At 33.9% G+C, this 26466-nt stretch overlaps 1 protein-coding gene and 1 pseudogene across 1 annotated transcript; both read left to right on the top strand.

Annotated features, from left to right (window-relative positions):
• LOC114290304 (uncharacterized) overlaps window positions 1-9699 on the top strand; it is a 46273-nt pseudogene extending 36574 nt beyond the window's left edge.
• A 2754-nt stretch (window positions 9700-12453) lies between these two features.
• LOC114290297 (LEC14B protein-like) lies at window positions 12454-16765 on the top strand. The gene is made up of 4 exons (XM_082884159.1): window positions 12454-12692; window positions 12853-12972; window positions 16236-16313; window positions 16395-16765. The coding sequence occupies exons 1-4, from the start codon at window positions 12627-12629 to the stop codon at window positions 16659-16661; spliced, it is 531 nt and encodes a 176-aa protein (XP_082740285.1). The 5' UTR covers window positions 12454-12626; the 3' UTR covers window positions 16662-16765.
• Window positions 16766-26466: the final 9701 nt, after the last annotated feature.

Raw genomic sequence — 26466 nt, 5'->3', positions numbered from 1 at the left:
ATATGATAGAATCATCTGCAAATTGCAAATGAGAAAATTTCAATTCATTAGGCCCTACAGAAGCTCCTTTAACCAGCCCCATCTCATTTGCTCTTTCAATCAATAGGTTCAAACCTTCAGCAACAATATTGAACAAAAGAGGAGATAACGGATCTCCCTACCTAAGCCCTCTCTGGCGAGTAAATTCTTCTGTTGGAGAACCATTGACCAAGACAAATACTCTGGTTGATGATAGGCATGTTTTAATCCAACCCATCCATTTCTCCCCAAAACCAAAACTCTTCATCATAGAAAAAAGAAAATCCCAATTAACTGAATCGTATGCCTTTTCGAAATCCAACTTAAGAATGATGCCTCTCATTTTTGCAACTTTCCACCAATGTACTACTTCATTTGCGATCAAGACACCATCGAGAATAAATCTACCACCCAGAAAGACTGTTTGAACTTCACTAATGATTACTGGCAAGACTCTTTTCAACCTTTTTGATAACACTTTAGCTAAAATTTTATATACTAAATTAACAAGACTAATGGGCCTATAATCACTTAACTCACAAGGATTCTCCCTTTTAGGTATGAGGGTGATAAAAGAGCTGTTGAGGCCTGAGACAATCTTTCCATTAGAGTGAAACTCATCCATAAATTATAAAATTTCACCCTTCATTACCTGCCAGCATTTCTAAATACAAGCCAAATTGAAACCGTCTGGACTAAGGGCCTTGTTACCATCATAATCTTTTACCGCGGCCTAAATCTCCAGCTCTAAAAATTCTGCTTCTAAGCTTTCTTCCTACCCAGCAGAAGAAATGGATGCGAAAGGGCCAAGAAGCTTAGGCCTGGATCACCAGGTTTCTAAGAATAGTTTCTCAAAATGCCTATGAACAACTTGCTTCACAGAATTTGGTTCCACCAACCTAACCCCATCTTCCACAACTGAATCAAGAAGGTTTCTTCTTTGCCTAGAGCTTGCCATCATATGAAAGAACCTTGTATTCTTGTCCCCACACTTAGCCCACAACATTCTAGATTTTTGATGCCATAAACTCTCCTTCCTTCTATGCAAATTCCAAACTAGCCCTCTAACTTCACTTGAACTTGCTTCTATTTCTGACAAAGATCTTGTTTCAGCCACCAGATCCAGAGCATGTAAGTCCTCCTCTGCTTGCTTAAGTTGTGTTTTCACATGACCAAATACCTCTGAATTCCATCTTTTGAGGTTGACTTTGAGTGATGCAAGCTTTCTCATCAATCTAAACCCAGCCCAACCTGGTTGAACTTCTTCATCCCATGAGCTCTTCACCACGGATTTAAAATTAGGTTGAAGTAACCAGGCATTAATAAATTTGAAAGGTTTTGGGCCCCAATTCCTTTCATCCTCCATTATTATGATAGGACAGTGGTCAGAAATTGTTCTAGGTAGTCCCCACTGCTTGAAGGAGAACTGCTCAAGCCACCTACTCTCCAGAAAATTGGAATTAATCCTAAAGTTTTGATTTTATAATTAGATTTTTATTTAATCCATTCATGTGATGTAATTTAAGAATTTTATTCAATTTAGATACATTTTAGAACACCCATGATTATAAATTAAGTTTTTGGTTAAAAATTGAGTTAAGTTGAATTTCTAAGAAACTGATTTGTGTAATTCATAGTTAAGCTAATTTTGTTATTAATAATAAAATTGGATCTATTTGTATTACATACATCATGGAATTTCAAGAGGTTGGGAAGTCTAATTTATATTTTAGAATTATGGGTTGATATAAAGAAGATGAGTTAAAACTAAATTTGGACAATTGAAACATGATTTTGAATGAATGATTTCTAATTGAAAGTGTTTACTAAATTATACAATGGTTCTCCATTTTCGTGTACCAAAATACATGTTTTGAGGCTTTGAATATCAAATTTGAACTTCAATTGCAATTCTAAAAATTTCAGAATTTACGCTATCCGCTCGAGCGAGGAAAGTCTCGCTCGAGTGTGAAAATCGAGCTCCCATAAGTTTTTCAAATTTTACAGTCCGCTCGAGCGACCAAAGTGGCGCTCGAGCAAAGATCCCATTTTCAGCATATTTTGAAAAATTGCATTTAGTTCACATTTTTATTCTCATCTCTTTCCAAATCATTCTAGACATGATTTATGACTCAATAAAGATTAATAAGCTACCAATCAACATAAATTATTTAGTTAAAGAATGAATCATTGATCTAGTAGTAATTATTTAAGAAGCCAAGTAAAAGATCCAGCTATTTGGAAAAGAATGACTTAGTAATGAAAGAATATGTGAAATAAGAACCCGGTTTATTTGAATGAGAAAGAATAAGCATAGTAGAACTTCGGACTATTTAGACAGAAAAAGACTAGAAAAGTCAAATTTGATCAAAGAAGTAATATTGTATTTCAATGTGTATATGTTATGTGCTTGTGAAGGTCACGCGCCATTGTCTGCTTGATTTATCTGATATGTCCGGTCTATCTGATTTGCTTCTGCAGCTATCTGTGAGTAATAACTTAGTAAAGCTATGTTCAACTTTATTTATTTTCTGTATAATGAATTAAGATCTGTTTTCTGAAATGATATGTTCTGTACAATGAATGATTGTCCAATTTCTAATAATGTATTTGTAACATCCTTAGCATCATGTGATATCTGTTAGCTGTTACCTGGTATCGGAGATTCCATCATGGAACTTAATATGTCCGCACTCTATTACCCATACCGGAGGCTCTATCTTGGGGCTCAGCATGTTTATTCTCTGTTACCGGATTCAGAGGTTCCTTTATGGAACTGGTTATTCATAACCACCATGTGTCTACATCTGTTTTGTATCTACTCTGTTAGCGCTAATGGATGTACCACGTATGGTTAAGCATGGACTCTAATTTCTGTATTTGCTTTAAGCAAGAATATAAATATGAATATGTTATGAATCTGAATTATGATTTTTGAATCTGGTATGAATATCATTCATTAAAACCCTTTACTCTGTTATTATTCACTGGGCTCTAGTTCACTATATTATTTATGTATGTAGATGATCAGGCGTGTGACTAGGCTTAGAGGCATCTGCCTAGAATCTATTTTTGTCAGCCAACCTATGTGCCTCCCGTGGAGGTTCCGAATATGTCAAGTGATTATGGCTATGTGATTTAAAGTTTAAGTTTTGTTTTCGTGTTTGGTTGAACAAGTCTTGTGTATTTTGTAAATAGAGCTAAATCCCTTTTTGTCTAATTTGTATATATATAATGACTTAAAGATAATGTGTATATATGTATATAAAAAGTTTAAAATTTTTCTGTCTCATATAAGTCTGCACAGCTCAATGGACGTTGTATATTGTTATTTGCTTCCGCTAGCCCCTGACATTATGTTAATCTGTCTTAGAGGCCTTCAGTAATTACTGGCCGGTTACGATGTTAAACCTATAGGGGCAGGTTTGGGTCGTGACAGCTTTAGCTCACTATTTATATGTATATGTAGGTGAACAAATTGAGTAACAAGGATAGAGAAAGTCTCGGAGTCTACCCGTGTCATCCTTTTGAAGAGCTTCCGGAATGGAGCAACTTAGGCTCGAGTAGAGCCAAGAATATAAACCCCTTAACTTTGTCAGAGCTCTGTATTTTGTTAAGTCTTAATGTATATGTGTGTGAGATATATAGGATTTTTATATGTATATAAATTATTATTGTGTTTAAATGTTTTAATTATTTTAGTCATGTATACACAAGCTCAATGGACATTATTATTTTGTTTCACTTCTGTTTTCGGCCCCGATATAATTTAAACATTTTGAAATTTTGTCTTTAAGGCCGAAGGTAATCTAGGATTACTGGCCGGTTACGCTAAACCTATAGGGGCGGGTTTGGGTTATGACACAATCAAATTAAAGAGGCACAAGATATACCTAGAGCAACCAGACACTAGATTTTTTTATGCTTGGATTTCAATACGGTCGTTTTGCTTCTAAACATGAACGAACGGACCAAGGTTCTGATATTCACAACCCACTTCACAAGCCATCATAAGAAAGTTTATAGATAAACAATCTAACTCTGAATTTAATAATATATAATGAAAACTAAGAGTTTCATTCACATAGATTCCAAGACTTTCCACAAACAAGCAACATTTTCACATGTAATTAAAAAAATCAAAAACCCATTAAGTTTGCGAAGCATAACATGACCCGTACGTAAACACTGAATTCAACAACGTCACAATACAAATTCAAAGACAAATACAACCGAACGTAACACGCACAAAACATGACAACTTTGCAGATGTGGGTTAACAATACAACCTAAATGTAACGTCATTAAAGGCTAATGAAAGTGTGCCAATGTATGGTTGTACCATTTTTCATAAACCATCAACATTTTCACATTCAATTAAAAAAATCAAAAACCCAATAAGTTTGCGAAACGTAATGTGACACAAATGTGAACACTAAATATAACAACGTCACAACACAAAATTCAAACACAAATACAACCGAACATAACACCCACAAAATATGACAACATTGCAGATGTGGGTTAAATTACAACCTAAATGTAACGTCGTTGGAGGCTAATAAAAGTGTGCCAATGTATAGATGTACCATTTTCACAAATCAGCAACATTTTCACATTCTATTAAAAGAATCAAAAATCCAGTAAGATTACGAAATGTAACGTGACATGTACGTAAACACTGAATACAATAACATCACAACACAAATTCAAAGAGAAATACAACCGAACGTAACGTGCAAAAAACATGACAACATTGCAGATGTTGGTTAACATTACAACCTAAATATTACGTCATTGGAGGCTAATGAAAGTGTGCCAATGTATGGATGTACCATTTTTCATAAACCAGCAATATTTTCACATTCAATTAAAAAATTAAAAAACCAATAAGATTGCGAAACGTAACGTGGCACGTATGTAAACACTTACTACAACAACGATACAACACAAATCCAAAGACAAATACAATTGAACGTAACACATACAATACATAACCACTTTGTAGATGTGGGTTAACATTGGATGGTTGTAACAGATTGTGAAAGTCATATCAGAAGCAAAAAACCTCCTTCCCTCAAACACTTTGAGTTCAAATCAGCAAAAGAAAACAACACAACCCCCAACCTTGACGACAGCATCACCCATATCTAGATCCAAACCAACAACATTTTCAAAATCCACCGGAATCCGCTATCAATGCGACATTCACTCCCACAGGCGACGCGTACACATTGCATTTTCCTAAAAGTCTCCAAAAACTTAATAGGCTGAATGATAGGATAGTTTATAATATGGAAACATATAAAAGGTATAATAGTACACTAATGCCATTTAATCACAATTCATAGGACCTTCAGGAACACCTTCCAATCTAAATAGGATTTAAAACTTTATAAGAAATTACACAGGAATTCACATTAAATAAGTTCTCCTGATATGACTTATAAATAATTTTCCCTTTTTTTTTATTTCTATATAAAGAATTTTAAAATTTGAAATTATAAATACAATTAAATGAGCCAACTCATATTATTGCAGATTCTTTACCACATTTATAATCAATGAAAAATTTGAAATTTACCAAATTGATTGTGAACGTATTTAATGAAATAGTAACAAAAATATCAATAAAATAGAAAGAATCAATAGTATTATTACAAATGTATTTTTTATATTTAAAAATTCAAAAAAAAAATTAAAAACTATATTATAACTCTAAGCCTTCATAGGGCAATAATTTTTTGCTTATATAATAGTATAAATAGTATAGATAATATAATAGTAGAGATATGTATTGTGTTTAGTTTTACAAAATGATATATAGATTTTTTATGAGATTTTATTATTTCTAAACAAAACACAATGATGTATTTATTAATATAAACTTCACTACCTTTCTATTTAGTTAAGAAAGTCAAATAAAAAATCAATTTGCATATAATATTATATTTATTTTTAAAATTTAATTTCTATGTTTGTAAGAGAACTCTACAAGCTGGACAACCCAACAATTTATCTTTTAATTTCTATGTTTGATCACGCTATGCTTTCAGATGGTTTTAAGATAAACGAATGTGACAAATGTGTCTACGTTAAAAGCACAGACAAAGGCTATGTCATAGTTTATCTTTATGTGAATGACATGCTCATTATTGGAAACGATAGTGACATGATCAAATCTACAAAGAAAATGTTGAACAAAAAGTTTGACATGAAAGATCTGGGAGTAGTAGATGTAATTCTAGGAATAAAGATTACTAGAACATCTGAAAGATATGTTTTATCTTAGTCTCACTATGTTGAGAATATTTTGGAGAAATTTGGAAAGCATGACGACCGTCATGCTAAAACACCTGCTAACATTAGTCTTCATTTGTCAAAAAATACAGGTGCAGGCATATCACAATTAGAGCACTCTCGGATAATCGGAAGTTTGATGTACTTAATGAATTGCACTAGGCCAGATATAGCCTATGCTGTAAGCAAATTGAGTAGGTACACAAGTAATCCAAGGTCCGATCATTGGAAAGCGATAATTAAGGTACTTAGGTATCTAAGACATACCCAGAATTATGGCTTACATTATACCAAATATCCAGCAGTACTCGAGGGGTACAATGATGCAAATTGGATATAAGATACTAAAAGACTCAAAATCCACTAGTGGATATGTCTTTACCCTGGGAGGTGCTGCAGTCTCTTGAAAATCTTTCAAACAGATATGCATAGCAAGGTCGACAATGGAATCTGAGTTTATTGCATTAAATAAAACAGGAGAAGAAACAGAATGGCTTCGTAATTTCTTAGAAGACATTCCAATGTGGCCTAAACCTGTGCCAGTTATATGCATACATTGTGATAGTGAAACAGCAATAGGACGGGCACAAAATCATATGTATAACGATAAGTCTCGACACATTCGTCGAAAAATAATACTGTTAGGCATTTGCTCTCACATGGAATAATTTCCATAGAATATGTAAAGTATTGCAGATCTATCAACTAAAGGGCTAGCTAGAGAACAAATGTACCAGTTATTGAGGGGAATGGGATTAAAGCCTATTACTTAAAAGTTGCCATAATGGCAACCCAACTTAGTTGACTGGAGATCCCAAGATCTAGGTTCAAAGGGACAACCGAATTATGGATGACTTCACGTATCACTAAGGAAATTTACTCCTACCAATTTCTATGATAAGAAAAGTGATACCTGCAGCGTTAGTAGGATAAGCTTTGCTTTTAATGATTCTTATAGCTTTGACATCCAAGTGGGTTATAACAGGATATTCTTAATAAGAAATCACCCATATGAGTATGAACTGGGTTGGTTATGTGAAAATTGAGAAGGCTAAATTCTCTAGAGCACTCATGAATTACCAGGCGTTGTTCAGGGCCAAAATGAACACAACCGTAAGAACCAAACTATGTATGCGGATACACTATGTATAGTCTATTGTCTTGGCTTACACAAACAACTGAACAGTTCAAGACATCCCGTCCACTGGTTAGACAGTAAGTCCGATAAGCTTTCACTAGAGAAGGTTCAAAGCCAAAAGCTACCTATCTCGATGTGGTGTATCTTCTTAATGTACTTTTTCTTTGTCTGCATCTTGTTGCATGTCCGTTATCGTGAATTCCATTCATGTGGGGGATTGTTGGAAAATGGCTTTAGAAATTCCTTATTTTTTGCTAACTTTGAGCATTAATTAAGTTGGGACCCAAGCGTTATTTTTAACGTTTCTAATCGGGTACATGTTTAATGCCGCATAGTGAATAAATTCATATATTTGGTTGCTCAAAACCATTTCCGGATGAATGAGAATTCAATACGCGTTTTTAGGTTCGTGAAACTAGTTTTTTGGTGGGTTTCCTACACATTTGAAAAATATGCTTGTCCCATATTGGAAAGGCTTGAGGTTTTGAATGAGTTTATATACCTTTGCTTGGGATACTTGAGATGGGCCCCAAGGAGTACCCAAGTTTGTGAAAATGTGAGGTTATGGGTGAAGTGGGCTAGATCCATTGGACCCAAATTAAAACCACACACACGCCATCCGTCCAACCATGCTGGGCTAGGCCTGGAGTTGGGCACAGGTGCGTGGTGTGAGGTTGGGTTGGGCTTGTCCGACCCAATACTTATCTTTTTGGGCCAAAAACTTTAAATAAATTCCCTAACAGGTTTAACCCACCCGAATAGGTTCAGATCTGTTGAATTCAAAATTGAATTTGTTCCAAACATATTCAAATCTGTTGGTGCCTGTTCAATCTGTCCAAATAGGTTTTCTACCTGTTCGAACAGCCACCAATCTGCCTATATAAAGTCTACTCCAGCAATTCATGTTCAAGCTAAAAAAAATTCAAACTTTTTCCCTTTCTTCTTATGTTCGTCATCTATTGCTCCTGCATCTGTTTCTGTATTTATTTTTTAGGAAAAGAAAGAGAAAGAGTTATAGCATTGTTTGGTTCGTCATACTTGATTTTATAGTGTTGTAAAATTAAGTGTTAGTCGTTGCACCCTAGGAAGTAGACGCCGGTTATATCTCGAAGCACCGGAGCGAGGGCGAAATCTACTTTAAGAAAATTGTGTCCAACATAAGTCCCGACATTATTTTCTTTAAGCATTTAATTCGGAAAATAATGTATATAATTATTTTCTGAACTATTTTGTTTAATTATTTATTTAATTTATGCATTTAATTTACACCCACCTTTGTGGGGAATAACAGTCCTTTCATCGAGAAAGAGTTCAACTGTGAGAACAATGGCCGCCCTGATCACAACTACCTCTATTATAGCCGGCACCCCGCTTCTTGCAATTTACCAAGGTACCCATCCCCATCCATCCTCATTTCTTCTATCATCCTTCCTGCTACCCATTATTATTATCATTATTATCATCTTAAAAATATATATATTAGCTATGGGTGCAATTGTTGCATGTCTGTAGTTTTACATTTAAATTTTTTGATAGTTTGTTGAATGAGAAATATTAGTTTAGGATTTATTCCATGTGGAAGCTAATTTTGGAAAAGTAAAAATGTGGCGCCATTCGCATCAATAAAATACACGCTTTATATAATTGAATGATGTTAGGGTTAAGTACACTGTTAATCTATAAAATATGAGTTTTGTATCATTTTGATTTTTGATATTTTAATTATGTTAAATTTGTATTTAAATTGTTTCAACATGGTTTTTGTCTAAATTTTCATGTTTTTGTTCAAACTTTAGGGAGAGTTTGGGAATTGGAATTTTTAGTGAATTTTTTCTTTTTTTTTTACGAAAAAATGTAAAAAAAAAAATTTTAAAAAAATAGAGAGAAGAGATTGATTGATGTTGGGATCAGACTTCAACAAAAAGGAGGTTGTGGCGATGATTGATTTTGCTCTCTTGTGCACTGATGTCTCTCCGGCAGTTAGACCTACTGTGTCTTCAGTTCTAAGCATGCTTGAAAGCAGGACAGTCACTGGGGAGTTGGTTTCAGATTCAATGGTCTCAAGCGATGAGATGGAACCGAAGGAAATGATGATTGAGCTGCAACAAAGCCATGAAACAAACTCCAATGACACCCAAATTCACAGTATGTCGAATGAAGGGCCATGGACTGCTTCTTCTACATCTGTTGATGATCTCTACCCACTCATTATGGATTCTGGTTATTGGGCCAACAGAGAGTAGAAAAATGGTGCATATTGACTTGTCTAGTTTTCATTTATTATTCTTCTTTAGAAATTCCTTTACAACAGATGACTGTGTAGTGCTTCTGATAAACTGTACATGTATAATTGTAGCAAAATGTGCACTTCTTTATTCTTTTGGCTAAAAGATGATTTCTTTTATTTTAAATTGAAGAACGATTAAGAAAGTTCTAACATTTATAATGACATAATAGTTATAGACGAAAGAAAGTTCTAACATTTATATAGTCTGTTTATTTTAGAATTCAACGAGGTGTTATAACATTAAAAAAGAATGACAAATCTCCAACTCATATATTAAATGTGAGGATGATAATTTAATTTTGTCCGGTCTTCTTATCCCTCTCAAATGAGGCGTTAAAGAATAATGTTATATACATTAAGTAGTGTACTAACAGATGATGTGACACAATTTTAGAGATTTTAGGTATTTGTAATTTGTATAATAGGTACGGTCAGTAATAATGTTATTACACTAGTTGGTATATGTAGCACCACCGTTTGTGTGTTTATAACCATAACTTTTACAATAAACACTACAAGAAAACACATTTTTGGCGACCATTTTTGGCTACCAAAACAAATTTAGTCGCCAAAAGTGTGGGAATTGGCTACCAAAATTAATTTTAGTAGGCAAAAGTGAACTTTTTAGCTACTAATTTTTTTTAGTAGGGGAATGTTGATTATTGGCGACTAAAATAAATTTAGTAGCTAAAAATATTACAATTGGCCACTAAAAAAAATTTTAGTAGCTAAACATATCACAATTGGCGACTAAAATAAATTTTAGTAGCCGTAGAGGCACCTTTAGCTACTAAATTGTTTGGTAGCCGAATGAAAATAAAAAAAATTATTTTTGATCTTTGGCGACCAAAATTTTGGTCGCCAAAAATATATTTTCAGCGACAAAATAACTTTTAGTCGCTGTAGACCTACTTTTGGCTACTAAATTGTTTGGTAGCCGAATGAAAATAAAAAAATATATTTTTGATCTTTGGCGACCAAAATTTTGGTCGCCAAAAATGATTAAACAAAATACTTATTTTATTTTATTAACAACAATACCATTAGTCTCCACTTCAAAATTTGACTAAACAAAATAGTTATTTTATTTTTATTTTTATGAAAAGGTTGTCAAATCTTGAATTTTTCGTATAGAGATTGTCAAATCTTAAATTTGTTCTTGTTTTTCCAGTATGAATAGATTAACAACAATGACATTTTATGTCTCCACTTGAAATTTGACTTTCTTTTTTTTTTTAAATGAGAAAAATAAAATTGAAAGAAGCTTCTTTTTTAAAAATAAAAATAAAAATAAAAATAAAAATGAAACATGCTTATTAATTAAATAAAAATGAATTCCCATTAGTAGTACGTATATGAATAAAACAATCATTGAATTAAGTGGTAAAAGCCAGTTGGCTTTATTAGGCTATACTAGAATCCAAATGGTTTATCATCTTCTAAAATTAATTTAAGGTTTACTTTGTTACTAAGATAAAATCTTGGGTGTATTTTGTGATTAAAAATTTAATATAATAAACTGGTTACAACTGAATAATAAATTAATTAAATCCACTTGACACATGATTTCTTCATCTGTGTTTATCTATGACAAAATATACATATTGCATGTTCTAAAATTCTAAATCAAATTGATTAGTGCCTAGTTAGTCATGCAGGAGTCCCAAATAAAAATTAACTATATTTTACAATATAAGAATATAAGAAAATATAAGAAATTTTTTAAAATATAAGAATATAAGCAAATATAAGAATATAAAATATAAGAATATAATATTTTAAAATATATTCTTATAAAATTTTAAAATATATAAGAATATATTATTATCTGTCATAAAATTTTAAAATATAAGAATATAAGAAAATATAAGAATATAAAATATAAGAATATAATATTTTAAAATATATTATTATATTTTTCAGTAAAAAAACATATTAGGACAAATATTTAAGATAATTTAATATTTTTAATATTTTTAATTTATAACTTATTACTTATATTTTTATTTAAATATAATTTTAATATATTTGTTATGTCACGGTTCAATTCCGGTCCACCCGATCCCTTTTCCGGTTCGCTCACCAGTTCGATTTTTAAAACATTAGTTTGAATCTGTATAGAAACTTTGTAACATTTACTTCTATTTTCTTTTAAGATAATAAATTAACATTTTAAATTTTATTTTTGTATCACATGAACCATTGGGCAACATCTAAAAAAACACCTATTTTACGATAATTTATTTTTTCAATTCATTTTATCGAGCCGAATCTAAGAAATATATATGTTTTAAAAAATTTTAAAAATTCAAAATTCAAAATAAGCAACAAATATTTACTATTTTTTTGTTAATTTTTATCTTTATTGAATTTTTTTTTGAAATTTTAGAAAAAAATTATAATTTTTCGATTCGTTTTGTCGAATGAAAACGAAAAATAAAAAAATTATTTTTTACCTTTGGTGACCAAAATTTTGGTAGCCAAAGTTTATTTTCAGCGACAAAATTGAATTTTAGTCGCCAAAGAAGTAACTGTTTTGGAGGGAGACATTTCAAATATTTAGAGGGAATTATAGTTTTAGTCGCCAATAACCATTTACATAAAATATCACACGCTCTCACCAAACCAAACCCAACCCTGAACCATTAATAGCGCCTCTCTCTCTCTCTCTCTCTCTCTCTCTCTCTTCAGCATCCTTCTCCCTCTCCCTCTCCCTCTCCCTCTCCCTCACCGCCGCTCCTCTCCCCTCCACTCTCACCGCCGCCGTTCCTCCTCGCGTTGGCCAGCAACCGGAGCATCGATTCACCTCCTTGTTGGTCACCGTCGCCTGAGATCCTCTCTCTCCCTCTCGGCTCTGTTTTTGTTCGATTGTTGTCGCCTGAGATGACTACCCGGGCTTATGTCTCCCAGTTTTCAGCTGATGGTTCCCTCTTTGTTACAGGGTTTCAGGTACTACTTTCTTGTTTTGGAATTGGGTTTGAGAAATTTAAAATTTGACAGCTCTTTAATGTGCATGTTAAGTCTGTTCTGATTGTTCTCTTAGGAGAAGGAAAAATGTAAAGTTTGATTTAGATTTAGTTATTTATTTATTTGTTCTTTCTCAATACAGGGAAGCAACATTAGAATATATAACGTGGATAAAGGGTGGAAAGTTCAAAAAAACATTCTTGCCAAAAGTTTGCGATGGACAATTACTGATACATCCCTTTCCCCAGATCAATGCTATTTGGTGAGTTCTTTTGCTTTTGTGTCAACTGAAATATGCATGTGACGATGCAAACTATGATTGGAAATTTGTGTTCATCAAGACATGCAGGTATGTTGTGGCATTTCTTTGTATTATTCACTCTCATGCATTTCCCTCTCCCAATTATATCTATGATGTTAAAAGGTGCTCCCTTATTTGGAAGAACTGTTTGGAAGATGCTGTAATTGGTTAATTGAGATCCTTACAGTATCATTTGTAGTATATTCAAAATTACATTATGTTTGGTTTTTGCTCCCTCTCTCTCTGACTCTAAAGAAATCTCATTCTCTGTCAATTTTTTTTGATCAACAAAAGAAAACTTTATTGATGCAGAAAGTATAACAAACAAACTTACATCAACAAAGAGGGAAGAGCAGAGAACAGAAGACCCTAAATTGGTGAGAAACCAATAAAGGAAACCAAAGTGAATAGAAAAGAAAAGACTACAGAAGAGAGATACAATACTACAGACCAACAACAGCAAAAGGCAGACTACACACAGCAAGGCAACCAGACCAACAACAGCAAGGCAGACTACACACAGCATAAGGCAGCAACATACCAGCAACAGATCTGCCATCAACATACCATCCCAGCAACAGATCTGCCATCAACATACCATGCCTGAGCAGACCAGCAGACACAGATTGGCAGACCAGCAGGCACAGATTAGCAGACTTCCCAGATTGGCAGACTACCCTGATTCTGATTGCCATACTACCCTGATTAAAGCAGACTAGAACAGAAGCATACACACCCCATCTGGCATGGAGCAGACTACACACACCCCAGAAGCACATACAACCCAGCAGCAGACCCATACAAACAGCAGAGCATACAGCATACCCTTAGCAACCAGCACTGATACAAACTGAAGCAAATCGGAAGCAAAAACTGAAGGCATACATCATTGGTGGGCATACAACCAGATCAGAAGCAAAACTGAAGGCATACAACCAGATACAGGTCAGATCATATACAAACAGCAGAGCATTCAGATTCCAACAGCAGATCAAACTGAACTAGTGACTAAGACTAAACAGATACCAACATACGCAGCTAGAAGCATAGTTAACAGCAGGCTATAATCTGACTGAGGTTATGCACAATATCATGCCTGGAGTAAGAAATACCTGGAAGATTGGATTTGGCCCATAGGGCCACTCTCCACTTGACAGATTCACTCAGCTCCTTTAGGTTAGGTTGACCCCCATTGAAAATAAAATTATTCCTTATCTTCCAAATATACCAGAACATAGCCATTGGTACTAAATTCCAAATGTTCATTATGATCTTTTTACCTTTAAAACCCATCCACCAATGGAGCAAATCTACTACTGCAGCAGGTAATACCCATTTCACATCCCACCAATTTAACAATTCAGTCCAAGACTCCCAAATGCCCCTGCACATCAGAAATATATGGTTCAAAGATTCAGGTTCAGCTTTGCAAAAGGGGCAAACATTGCTTACACTGCTGCTAAGACCACCAATCCTTTGCAAAAAATCAGTGGTTTTAACTCGACCCTTCCAAATCAACCAGCCCAGAAATTGAACTTTGGGAGGGGCCACATTACCCCACAAAAGTGTAGGAATCATCAACTTCGGCCCATGATGAGCAGCCAACCATTCTCTTGCTTCAGCCACTGTGAACTTCCCAGAAGAAGACCTCAGCCACCTAAGAGAGTCTGGGATGGTTGGTCTCAGAGGTGGTACCTCAGCAAGCAAAGCATATAATCTAACAACCTCAACTTCTTCCCATGACCTTAGAGGCCTTCTGAAATTTAAATGCCAGCCCCCTACACCCTCCTTTCTCTGTACAACACATTCCAGGGAGACCTCCTTCTCCGTAGACAAACTGAACAGTCTCGGAAATTCGTCTTTAAGCTTCATATTCCTCAACCATTTATCCAGCCAGAAGAACACTCGCTTACCATCACCCAAATTGATTTCTGCTTTTGAGAGGAAAAAATTATGTAAATCTGGATGTATTTCTACCCCATGTAGAATACCATTCCACACAGCAGACACCCTCCCAGAAGGCTCCATCTTAGGTAGCCAACCCCCTCCAATGGCTCCATACCTACTATTAATCACTTTCTTCCATAATGCCTTATCCTCCTCCCCATATCTCCACCACCATTTCAATAGAAGACTGCAATTCATTTCTTTCAGATTCACAATGCCTAGACCTCCTTGCTTCTTGCTAGTTATAATCTCCTTCCACTTAACAAGATGTACTTTTCTTTTTTGTTCAGAGCTCCCCCACAAAAAGGCTGCTTGCAACCTATCAATAGTTTTCGCCACACCTTCAGGTAGTTTAAACACAGATAAATAATAACATGGTAAATGGGATAGGACAGACTTAATCAATGTTACTCTACCACCAAAAGAGAGCAACTTTCTTTTCCAAAGGGCCAATTTTGATTTCACTTTGTCCACCACTGGTTGCCAAGACTTTCGTGACTTGAGATTAGCCCCAAGAGGTAGTCCTAAATACTTCATAGGTAACTTTTGGCATTGACAATTGAATTTGGATGCAAAAACCTGAGCACGAGCTTCCTCAATTCCTACTCCACATAGAACACTCTTATGAAAATTTATTTTCAGGCCTGAGACAATCTCAAAACATCTCAAAATTCTTTTAATATTCACCACCTCTGCCTCTTCCGCTTCACAAAATAGTAAAGTATCATCCGCAAATTGTAGATGTGTGAGTTGGATCTCGGAATGACCCACTGAAACACCCTTAATTAGTCCCAATTCTTTTGCTCTAGCCAACAACAAATTTAAACCCTCCACTACAATATTAAATAGGAATGGAGAAAGAGGATCTCCTTGCCTTAACCCTTTACTGGGGGAGAATTCATCCGTCGGAGAACCATTCACAAGGACAGAAATTCTGGCTGTAGTCACACACTCTTTCATCCAACTCACCCATAAGTCCCCAAACCCAAAATTTGATAGCATAGACCACAAAAAATTCCAATTAACTGAATCATATGCTTTTTCAAAATCCAATTTCAGAATCAGCCCCTTCTTTTTATGTTTCTTCCACCAATCCACTACCTCATTGGCTATCATGATTCCATCAAAAATATGACGACCACCTATGAATGCAGATTGAACTTCACTAATAATATTTGGCAGAACCAAGCTCAGTCTACGAGATAAAACTTTGGATAGGATTTTGTAAGCGAGGTTCAATAAACTGATAGGTCTCAATTTGGCCATCATTTTTACAGGTTTATGCCAGCACGTCACCTATTGTCCATATTGTTAATGTTGGATCCGCAGCAACAGAATCTCATGCAAACATCACGGTATTAAGTACAAAAATCCTTTGTTTTGGAATTTAGTAGACACTGCAATTTGGTGAACAACAACTAATATATGTTGTGCAGGAGATTCATGATGGTTTGGATTTTTCTGATGACGATGGAGGATACTCTTTTGGAATATTTTCTGTGAAATTTTCGACTGATGGGCGAGAGCTTGTTGCTGTAGCAGTGATAACTCAATATATGTTTATGGCCTTGAATCAAATAAGCTTTCCCTTCAAATTTTGGCACACACGGTACAGATACTATCTTCATAAAACTTTCTTTCTGTTGCATGTCTTTTTGATAGATAATAGCTGCTTTATGTCTTTCATCATGGTATGGGTATGATCTTTTTCTCACCAAACAGAAAAGCATAAGCAGAACTGAAATTGTTCTCCAGATACTCGGTGGAGACAGAAATTGGAAATAAATTGTTTACACCATTTAGTTTACACGCAATCCTTCCAAGTTCTAACAATGCATGCCTTGCATGTAAGCATTGTTCCCACCACTTAAGAATTGAAGTAATCTAAGTTAGCACTTTCTCATGAATGATTAGAACAGAGTAAAAGACATGAAATTACTGTAGCATGAATGAATACAGCATCTCACTTTCTCATTATATGTTAGAGAAATGTTAAAACCCACAATTTAGATTGCTAAATTCACCCATAATGATGTGGGAAGGGAGTGGAGCCTTACATAGTTGAATTTGTTACAAATAAAAAATTTAGCAGTCTAAGGGGTTGAATCCAGGAATACATAACTGAAATATATACAAGGAATGTACAATCAAAGCCATGTTTGTTGAATAAAATTGCTAATTAGGGGCTGTCTTCAAGCATATGCAGCTGTATCTCTAATACACTCCTTCGAGTTTGGACCGTGAATTTTATCCCAGACAACATGACAATCAATTTTAATGTGTTTGGTATGTTGAGGGAAGAGATTGTTGGAAAAAATGGTTTTTTGGTGACTTTAATTAAATATTAAAGTGGGTCCCAACCATCTATTGTGTTGGGTCCAAGTGGGTCTAGATACTTTGCAATGAGATCTTTACACCACAAATAGAATGGCCAAAACCATTGAAAATTGAATGAGAAATTGTCCCATGAAGTTAGCTTCATGAAAGAGTTTATGGGGTTTGTAACTCCTGCCTTTATTGCAGAGTTTAATAGTGCATTAATGGGCTTTGTAACTCCTGCCTTTATTGCAGAGGTTAATGGTGCATTAGTGACCAGCCATAAAGGTTGAAGGCTTCTCATCTCTCCCCTATACATGTATAAATTGAGACCCTCTTGTCAAGTCTCAAACACAGAAATTGTTTCTTCCATTCTTTAGTCAGTTTGCCAGAAAGTTCCTACTGTGAGAGAGTGCTGCCACTGTTTTTGTTCGCTAAGCTAGACAGAGAGTGCTTCTGTCGTAGTTGGTTTTTGACCGTCGAATCCTGGGAGACAAACGTCGGGATTCCTCAAGCACTTGACCCGTGAGGCGGCGAAATCTGTTTTAAGGAAACTGCTACCGTGCAGGCTTCGGTTTGGTTTCTTTATCATTTTATTATTTTGTGCATTTCTGTTGAAATTTAGTTGTAATTATCAGTATATGTTTTTAGTATATAATTTTGATTTCTTCATAAATCTATTTCTTTAATTTCACAAAGATGAACAACAAAGATGTCCAAACAGGCCCTAAGTTTTTGATAATTCATAATGCTTGCAATCTATAATAGAAGTCCAAACACATCCTAGTTTGTTGAACTGTTGGAAGAATAAGGTCAAAACTGCAGTGTTCTTGCAAAGAATTGGAGTCCTTAATGGCAATGCATCTACACTTTGTGAGAGAGAAGCCAATGCAGGTGTCGAGAGAAGCAACGAAAAGAGGCTTCTCGGCTGCAGACTGTGTAGTTTATCTCTTACCCTATTGTTGCTATTGCTATTGCTATATATTTATGGATTGACTTCTATTTCTTGTTATCTGTCTTTACTGGATGCATTTACTTTCGAACAGAATCAAAGGGTATATTTGTTATATTTGTAGAATGATAATATAAATTTCCAGTTTTGGGAACCCCAACTTTACGGGTTCTTCCAGAAGTTGTGAACAAACAATTTATTGAACTGCTCTGAAAAACAACAAAAGTAAATTTCCTTATGGCATTTTCATGTTTTGGCTTAGATATCTATGTTCAATGAATGTTTTGTAGACATGCATAGGAGTGACAAACAATTTATTGGTTTTGGATTTTGGATTAGGACTGATTTCATCATGATTCACGACATTATAACTTCCCGAATGTTTTTTATTTGTAGATTTCAACTTCTTAGTTGGTCTCTATTTAGCACATGAAATTGTTCAGGCCCCAATATTTCTATTCATTGAGTTTTGCTTGCTTAAATGGTATTAAGTGTCTAATCAATACGTAAATCTGAGAAAATAGTGAATGGATATGGGCTCTGACACTGTTAGTTGAGACATAATAAGTGGGACTGCAGTGCTTGTTAAGCCTTCTGTGACACTTTGGAATTTATCTATTACCATGGTTCATATATCAGAAGCAATGTTTTTAGATTATTTGTAATTTTGTATCTGCAATTTGCTCCTGAGAAGGGGGTGTTTCATCATCAATTCAAGATTATTTGAAAATGTCATAAACTTAGTCGAAAAAAGGGGATCGGGGGGCACCATTTTGCAAGAACTAAATGTGACGAAGGATATATCCTATTGACCTAATCGTTTGGAAATTCGAACAATGGATTTGTAAAGTTCAGCTAAGGTTTAGGCGCAATTCTGTATTTGATAAGTTTAACTATCACCACTACAAAATGTGCAACAACAGTTGAACAATAGACAGTTCATATATATAACATGGCCTCAAGATTTGGCTGATGAGAGGATAATTCCTCAGCAACAGAACAGGGAACTTAGGACTAAAGAAGCTAAGTATTGAAGATACTGTTGGAATGGTTATAAAATTCTGGATAAAACCAGAATTTTTTCCTAAGTTCGGTCTATTTTTTAGGTGGGCCCCGAGTGTCGATTTACTCGGGTCAAAGTGGTAACGCGTTCTATGCCGCGTTGTGATTCACGTGGTATATTTGGTTGCTCAAAACCATTACCGAGTGAATGGGAAATTGAAGCCAAAGTGTGCTCCATGGAAATGGAGTTTTGGTGGAAATTCCTTAAGGTTGTAAATTGGCTTGTCCCACATTGATTTGGTGGGAGGTTTTGAAAGGGTTTATAAGGCTGAGGGTGAGATACTTGGGGTGTGCCCCAAGGGGTACCCAAGTGTTTTAGAGGGAGAGGTTATGGGCAAAATGGGCTAGACCCATTGGACCCAAAAATCACCACACGCGCGCCGCCGCCGCCGTCCGTCCGGTCGGTCGGGCGGGCTGGGCTTGGGCGCGGGTGCGTGGTGTGTGGTTGGGCTTCTAATCTTTTTGGGCCAAAAACATTTGAATTTAATTTTATTTTTTATTAAAATAAAATCCATAATTCAAATTAAATTGGTTTGGATTTTTTGTTCATCCAAACAGGGCCCTTCCCGGTTTCAAACAGAAATAAACTGTTTTGGAATTAATGCACACCCAAACAGGGCCCTTCCCGTTTTACTATCTGTTTGAATTTATTCAAATCTGTTTGAATTCAAAACCCAACAGGTATGATACCTGTTCAATTCAAAACCAAGAGCTACATACCTGTTTAATTCAAAACCAAGAGCCACCTTCACATCTATAAATAGGACCACCCTCATTTGATGTTTTAGATTCAGAAATTTCGTATTTCACCTCTGTTAATTCTATTCTTCATCTTGCTGCATTTTATTTCCGAAAGAAAGAGTGTAAACACTTAGTGTGTTCGTAAGGCAAACAATTTGTAGTGCTGCTATTGTTTGTGGTAAGATCATTTCATCCTGGGAGATAGACGTCCAAATTCTGAAAGCACCGTGGAGAGGACGAATCTGTCTTAAGGACACAGTGTCAAACACTGGACTTGATCAGAAAATAATTTAAAGAAATTAAATCAAGTAAGTTATTTAATTTATTTTCAGTGTTGTTTTTATTTATTTAAATCAGATTTTAATTTTGTTTTTGTAACAAAATAAAATCTGTTTTTGTTTATTTATTTTTATTTCGAGTTTGATTTTTGTAATCAAACAAATTCTCTCCTTTTCTTTATTTCTTTAAATTCTATTTGTTGTTGTGTACACAATAGAATTAAATCTTTTAAATACAGTGAAGATTGTCCAACAGATACGTATCAAAATTAGATGGTGTTATGGAAGAATAGTTAAGCATAATCTTATATAGCTCTTGTCCCCATAAGCCTATAAAGAGCCCAAGGCATTACTCATTCACAAACAGAAGCATATCTACATCTATAAACCCACTAATTAGTTTCTTCTTTAAGGAAAGCGTTTCCAAAATTTCAATGATTATATCAAGAAAATTAGAATCTTTTATGAAGAAAAAGACCATATTAATTTCCATCCGTGGAGGTCACAAAAGCACTGTTTTAACGTAACTGGAAGCTTCATGGAGGTCACAAAAACATAAGCATAGTGAGTTTTATGGATACCAAACAAACTCTAATGATGGGTTCTCTTACATTTTTATAACAAATAATTTTTTGATGAAATGGTAAGTACACCCAAAATTTTGGTAATTTCGTAATACCTACACAATTTACTTTCACATTTAAGTACTAAAATTTACTTAGATAGATTTAAAGATTAAAAAGCTAAAACAAGAACTCATGATGGGTCCATGTTTGGATGTCTTGCATTAGTTAATAGATATTACTCTCCTTGTCTTTTAATGTTTGAAATTATTACGATATATATATGTCGTCCAGAAGTGCCTCTACACGCACCAAACTAATGATTTTTTTTCCCTTTTTTGCAGATGTTTTTGGACATACAAATGTGGATATGTTTTTGTTGACAAGTACGGGAGGGCATTGTTTTTATATCTCTACCGTATATATAGTGGTTTGTACAAAATATTTTTTTGGTAGAGTAAATATCAGCTAATTTGGTAGAAATTAACATAGGTACAAAATAGTTTTGTGGCAGTACAGAATATAATTTTTGTTGTGGTACAGAAGTTCTAGGTGTACAATTAATTTGGTTATTCCAGTATTATGTATGGAATTAAATTATTGACGTGGGATTAGACTTGGTTCTTATGAAATTTATAATATATATATAAGTGGACGTTCAATATTAATTTTTTGGATGGTTGGAACTGAAATGTGTCCACGTTGTTGAATGCTTGATAACATATTTACCGTTGATGGATTATATTGTTTATACAGGGTACGGGTTGTATTAATAATGGATACAGGTGGTTTAGAAAATTTTATTTAAAAAAAAAAAACGTTAAAGTATTTGGCTACCAAATATTTTGGTAGCTAAATACGTAATCAAATGTTTTGGTGACTAAGAATTTAGTAGCAAAAACAAACTATTGGCCACTAAATTTTTTAGTCACGGAAAAAAATGGTATCATTTGGTGACTAAAACGTTTGGTGGCAAAAAGTGAAGAAGTGAATGTGAGGAGGCTTTTGGCTACGAAACTTTTAGTGGGCAAAAGTAACAATGACAAAAATTACTTAGTCGCTAAAAATATGTATTCTATTGGTGACAAAAATGTTTGGTCTATAATAGTTATTCTCAAATTATGGTCGCACTTTTAGTGACTAATACTTTAGTGGCGGAAACATACCTTGCCGACTAAACTAAAATTAGTAGCCAAATGTGTACTTTCGGTGACGAATTATTTAGTAGCTAAAGTGATACCTTCCCCGACCACAACAAGTTAGTAGCCAAAAAGCCTCATTCGACAACTAATACTTTAGTGGCGCTAAACTAAAATTAGTAGCCAAATGTAGTCACTTTCGGCGACCAAACAAATTTTAGTCGCCAATACTATCGCCAACAAGGTAAAGGCGACGAGCTTAGCGACAAAATATTTTGGTCGATAAATCGTTTCGGTGACTAAATATTTGACTTTTGGCGACCAATATTTTGGTAGTCAAAAGTGACATTTCTTGTAGTGAAAGTTAGAGCCCCAAATTCATACGCAATCTATATTCAGTTTTATATGATATAATTCGCATTCAATTTTTAAATGATATAATTCATATTTAAAATGAATTTGACTATGTACTATTTTTTTAAAAAAAATTGGTGGGTTGAATGATTATGAATCTCTAGTTCTACTCTTTACATATGAATAAGTTTAAAATACCATTTGATATGTGCCATCTATATTTTTTAGGAGAAAGATCTCCCCCAATCCAGATTTTGGACCAGAGGGTGCTGTTTGGGTCCGTGAGGCCTATCACAGGCCGCGTTTCAATGATCTAAATCATTCATTTTGTCGGACATTTTATATATTTCATCCACAAAAAAAAATTGATCGATCTGATAACTGTAACTTGTTCAATTTTTTACTAAAAAAATAGACAACAATTGTGTTTTTTAAAATAAACTATACATTTTTCAATGAGAAACGTAATAAATTAAACAATTTATAGTTATCGGATCGACCTAATTTTTTGTATGAATGAAATATACAAAGTGTTTGACAAAATAAATAGTTCGAATCATCGAAACGGGATAAAATTCATATTTAAAATAAATATAGTTCCACATTGTTTTTATTTTTTTATTTTTTGTATAGGTATTTTGAATCTCTAACAGAGTTGGTCGTCCATCAAGCGAGTTTAAAAACTACTGAAGACTAGTTGAGAAGGCTCCCAAAATTTTACAATACTTATATATATTGTTGTATTAAGCAAATGTAAGTAATGGGAAAGCTCAAAATATTTGTTATTTGTTCAGGCTTAAAATTAAAGTTGATGAAGTCTCACATGATCAAATCATAATTACAAATAGAAATATGAAACCTCATATATACTTATTTTCTTCTATAAATGTACTAGTTCAAATAAATGAAAGGCACATGTATTGAAGTGTTCTAGATAAAATCATTTTTGTTCAATTTAGGCCTCAAAATAATGATGTATGCTGTTAGAAGCCTAATATCAATCAATAATATCAAGATTTCTTCTATCTAAAGTGAATTAAAAATATTTTCAATTAAAAAAATATAGGATAAATTATCAATAGGGTTTAATAGTTGAACTTAATTTTCATTATTGAAAGTTAGTAAAATCGTCAGCAAAAATAATTTTTACAAATGTCGCTAAAAATTGACAATTAGTGAATTTTTTGCCACAATTTTTATAAATTGTCACTAAAACTTACAATTAGCACTATAACATTTTCTTAGTTCAGTGACACTTGAAAGTGTCACGAAACTATTCTTTTAGTGACATTTTTTAATTTTGTGGCGTTTTAAACGAGTGCCATTTATATTGATGCCACGGTAGATAATAATGGCACTTGTAAGTGTGACTACACCATGAAGGCTAAACCCTTTTAGTGACACTTTAATGTCATTGTAAACACTATTCATGACACTACCAAGCGCCATTAAAAAATACTTACAATTTAAAAAATGTCACTATATACTTTTTTAATGGCTCTTCTTATGCCATAATTAATATTTTTAACAACTCCTATAAATGTCACTAGATCCAACTTTTAGTGACAGATCAAAGTGGTGATGCTTCACCATTCATTTGTGCCATAAATGGAGATAAATTGAAAAACAAAACAAAAATAAATAAATAATTGTTTTACAACATTCGCTCCATTGATATTTTGGTTTGTAAGATAAACAAATAAAATTTCATTTATTAAATGTAATTACAATTGACACAAATATAGCAATATTATTCTTTACTAATAAAATAAAATCAAAACATTGTTCCTACTTTAACAAAGTTAATATCATTATCATAATATCAGAAACAAAAATTAAACAAATAAATATTTACATATCCGAAAAAAGGTAATCTTCATATCTATGAAAAGTGTGTATCGCCATAGTACTTCAATAATATTTATGGAAGTCAATGCCCAAATTGAGTTCTTATAAGTTCCTTGTAATTGCTAGAATCGGCCTCATAGAATTGTCTATACCAATTAGAATGGAGTCTCATAAATATACTCTTTAAATGCTTTGATGATGACGCACTGCAATACAAGCAAAAATCAGCAAGTAAGAAAAAAAAAATATTCTCTAAAAAGTGAAATTAAAAACAAATAGAAAGAATTCAACATATCACAAGTAAATCCATTCTATTGAATTCATAGTAATCATTAGTGGATAGTATAGAAGATATTTTATAGTAAGTCACCAACATTAGTATATAAGATACTTTCCAATTATGTTGCAAATTGATATATGATAAAACAATGAAATGAAAGAAGCTAATAACACCACCACAAAATGAATAGTACATAAGAAAAAAGAGAAAAGGAATTACACTACACTTTGCTTTTTATTTTTTATTTTCTTCCCATGCTTGAATCAAAGCTAGTTTCTTCTATTTTCTGTCATAATATGAAGCAAGATGTTGAAGGCTTTGGAGTGAATCAAAGTTAGTTAATATAGCATGATAGATTATCCCTTAACCTTAAGAAAAAAATTACCTAAATCAAGGATCAATAGAACATGAAGGCTTTGCACACACGTACATATATATATATATATATATAGAGAGAGAGAGAGAGAGAGAGAGAGAGAGAGAGAGAAAGTTCATGCATTTTAAGAAATTGTTTTGAATCTATAATTTTCCATGCTTTGCTGATAACATAATGTCTCTGTTTTCCATATATATTATGAATGGGAAAGAAGAAAAAAGAAAGAATCAAATAAACAAAACAAAAGCAACATAAATTAATAAACCAAACACCCAAAGATTCAAATTCATGTGAACCAAATCCTTATCCCAATTGTTTCACAAAACATAACATAACAAGTGCTTCACCTTCTTTGTTCAAAAAAAATACAAAAATACAAAAACAAAAAATTCACCTTCTTTACAATGAAAATGAGATTTATAAGTCTTTCAGGTTTCTTATCCCCAGGTATAATTTGGTTATTGTGATAGAGTAGAGAAATCTTTTAAGATAATACCCATTAATGAAAAAATACACTAATTACTTCTGAAGCACCTGCAACAAAGTCAACTCTACCGTTAATAAAGAAAATTCATGAGTAAAATAATAAAGAAATAGATGGAAAGGAAATGCATTACCTGAACAAGGGATCTATTTTTTGTTGAATTTTGACAAGTTACTTTAATCACAACCATCATGTATTATCCTTTGCCTAAACATGTCATTATCTGGGAAACCATGATTGATTGTCTTTAATTTCTCATGGTAATTTACATGATAAATTCTCAATATCATTAACCTCTGTTTTTACACAAATGTTTTCCCCAAAACTAGTTTACGATTTTTGTTAGTAGTTACTATTATGACACTTTAGGGAATAAAGTGTGGAGAACAAGATAAAAGAGACTTGCTCACCCGAGAAACAATTATTGGGTGTCATGTAGGGTATTGCTATGTCTTACATTACTCGAACATGAATTTTCTTTATATATAATAAGCAATAAATATTTTAAGTTTCCTTGGAACCGAAGGAAATGATGATTGAGCTGCAACAAAGCCATGAAACAAACTCGAATGACAACCAAATTCACAGTATGTCAAATGACGGGCCACGGACTACTTCTACATTTGTTGATGATCTCTACCCACTCATTATGGATTCTGGTTATTGGGCCAACAAAAAGTAGAAAAATGGTGCATATTGACTTGACTAGTGAGAGGGAGATTCATAATCTGGCTTTGGGCCATGGTAGAGGCCGGACAGAAAAGGGGTCTGAGCACGTTTGGGCCGAGTTAACTTGGGCTAATCCAGAGTTGGTTTGCTCGGTTGAGTTCCAGGGCGCATTCGACCGAGATGATCGCATGTCGACCCGGGCTTATTGATCACGCATGTAGCTCGGCGGAAAGGTCTCCCTTGAACCGACGTAACTTGCCTGGAGCTCAGCCGTACTGGAATGCTACTAAGCTCGGCTGTGATGTAGCTCGACAAGTGGCACTGTTGGACTCATTAAGTAGCTCAGTCGAAGGAGGCCGGGATGATTCTGCCAGGCTTCCCGCTTGTGCCGGTGCCGAGTGGCGGTTTGATTAGGTGGTGTTTAGCTGAATTTATGCTGACAGATA

This window comes from Camellia sinensis, chromosome 8 (genome assembly GCF_055761805.1).
Source record: "Camellia sinensis isolate YWXY chromosome 8, ASM5576180v1, whole genome shotgun sequence".
In the NCBI taxonomy this organism is placed as follows: Eukaryota; Viridiplantae; Streptophyta; class Magnoliopsida; order Ericales; family Theaceae; genus Camellia; species Camellia sinensis.
This window is presented reverse-complemented; position numbering and strand designations above follow the sequence as displayed.

What these genes read in the sequence shown, in the direction of transcription:
- LOC114290297 (XM_082884159.1), top strand. Translation starts at nt 12,627, where the DNA reads ATGACTACCCGGGCTTATGTCTCCCAGTTTTCAGCTGATGGTTCCCTC. An exon ending in CCCCAGATCAATGCTATTTG is followed by an intron (nt 12,973 to 16,235) that starts GTGAGTTCTTTT and finishes TCATTTTTACAG; the next exon opens with GTTTATGCCAGCACGTCACC. An exon ending in AATCTCATGCAAACATCACG is followed by an intron (nt 16,314 to 16,394) that starts GTATTAAGTACA and finishes TATGTTGTGCAG; the next exon opens with GAGATTCATGATGGTTTGGA.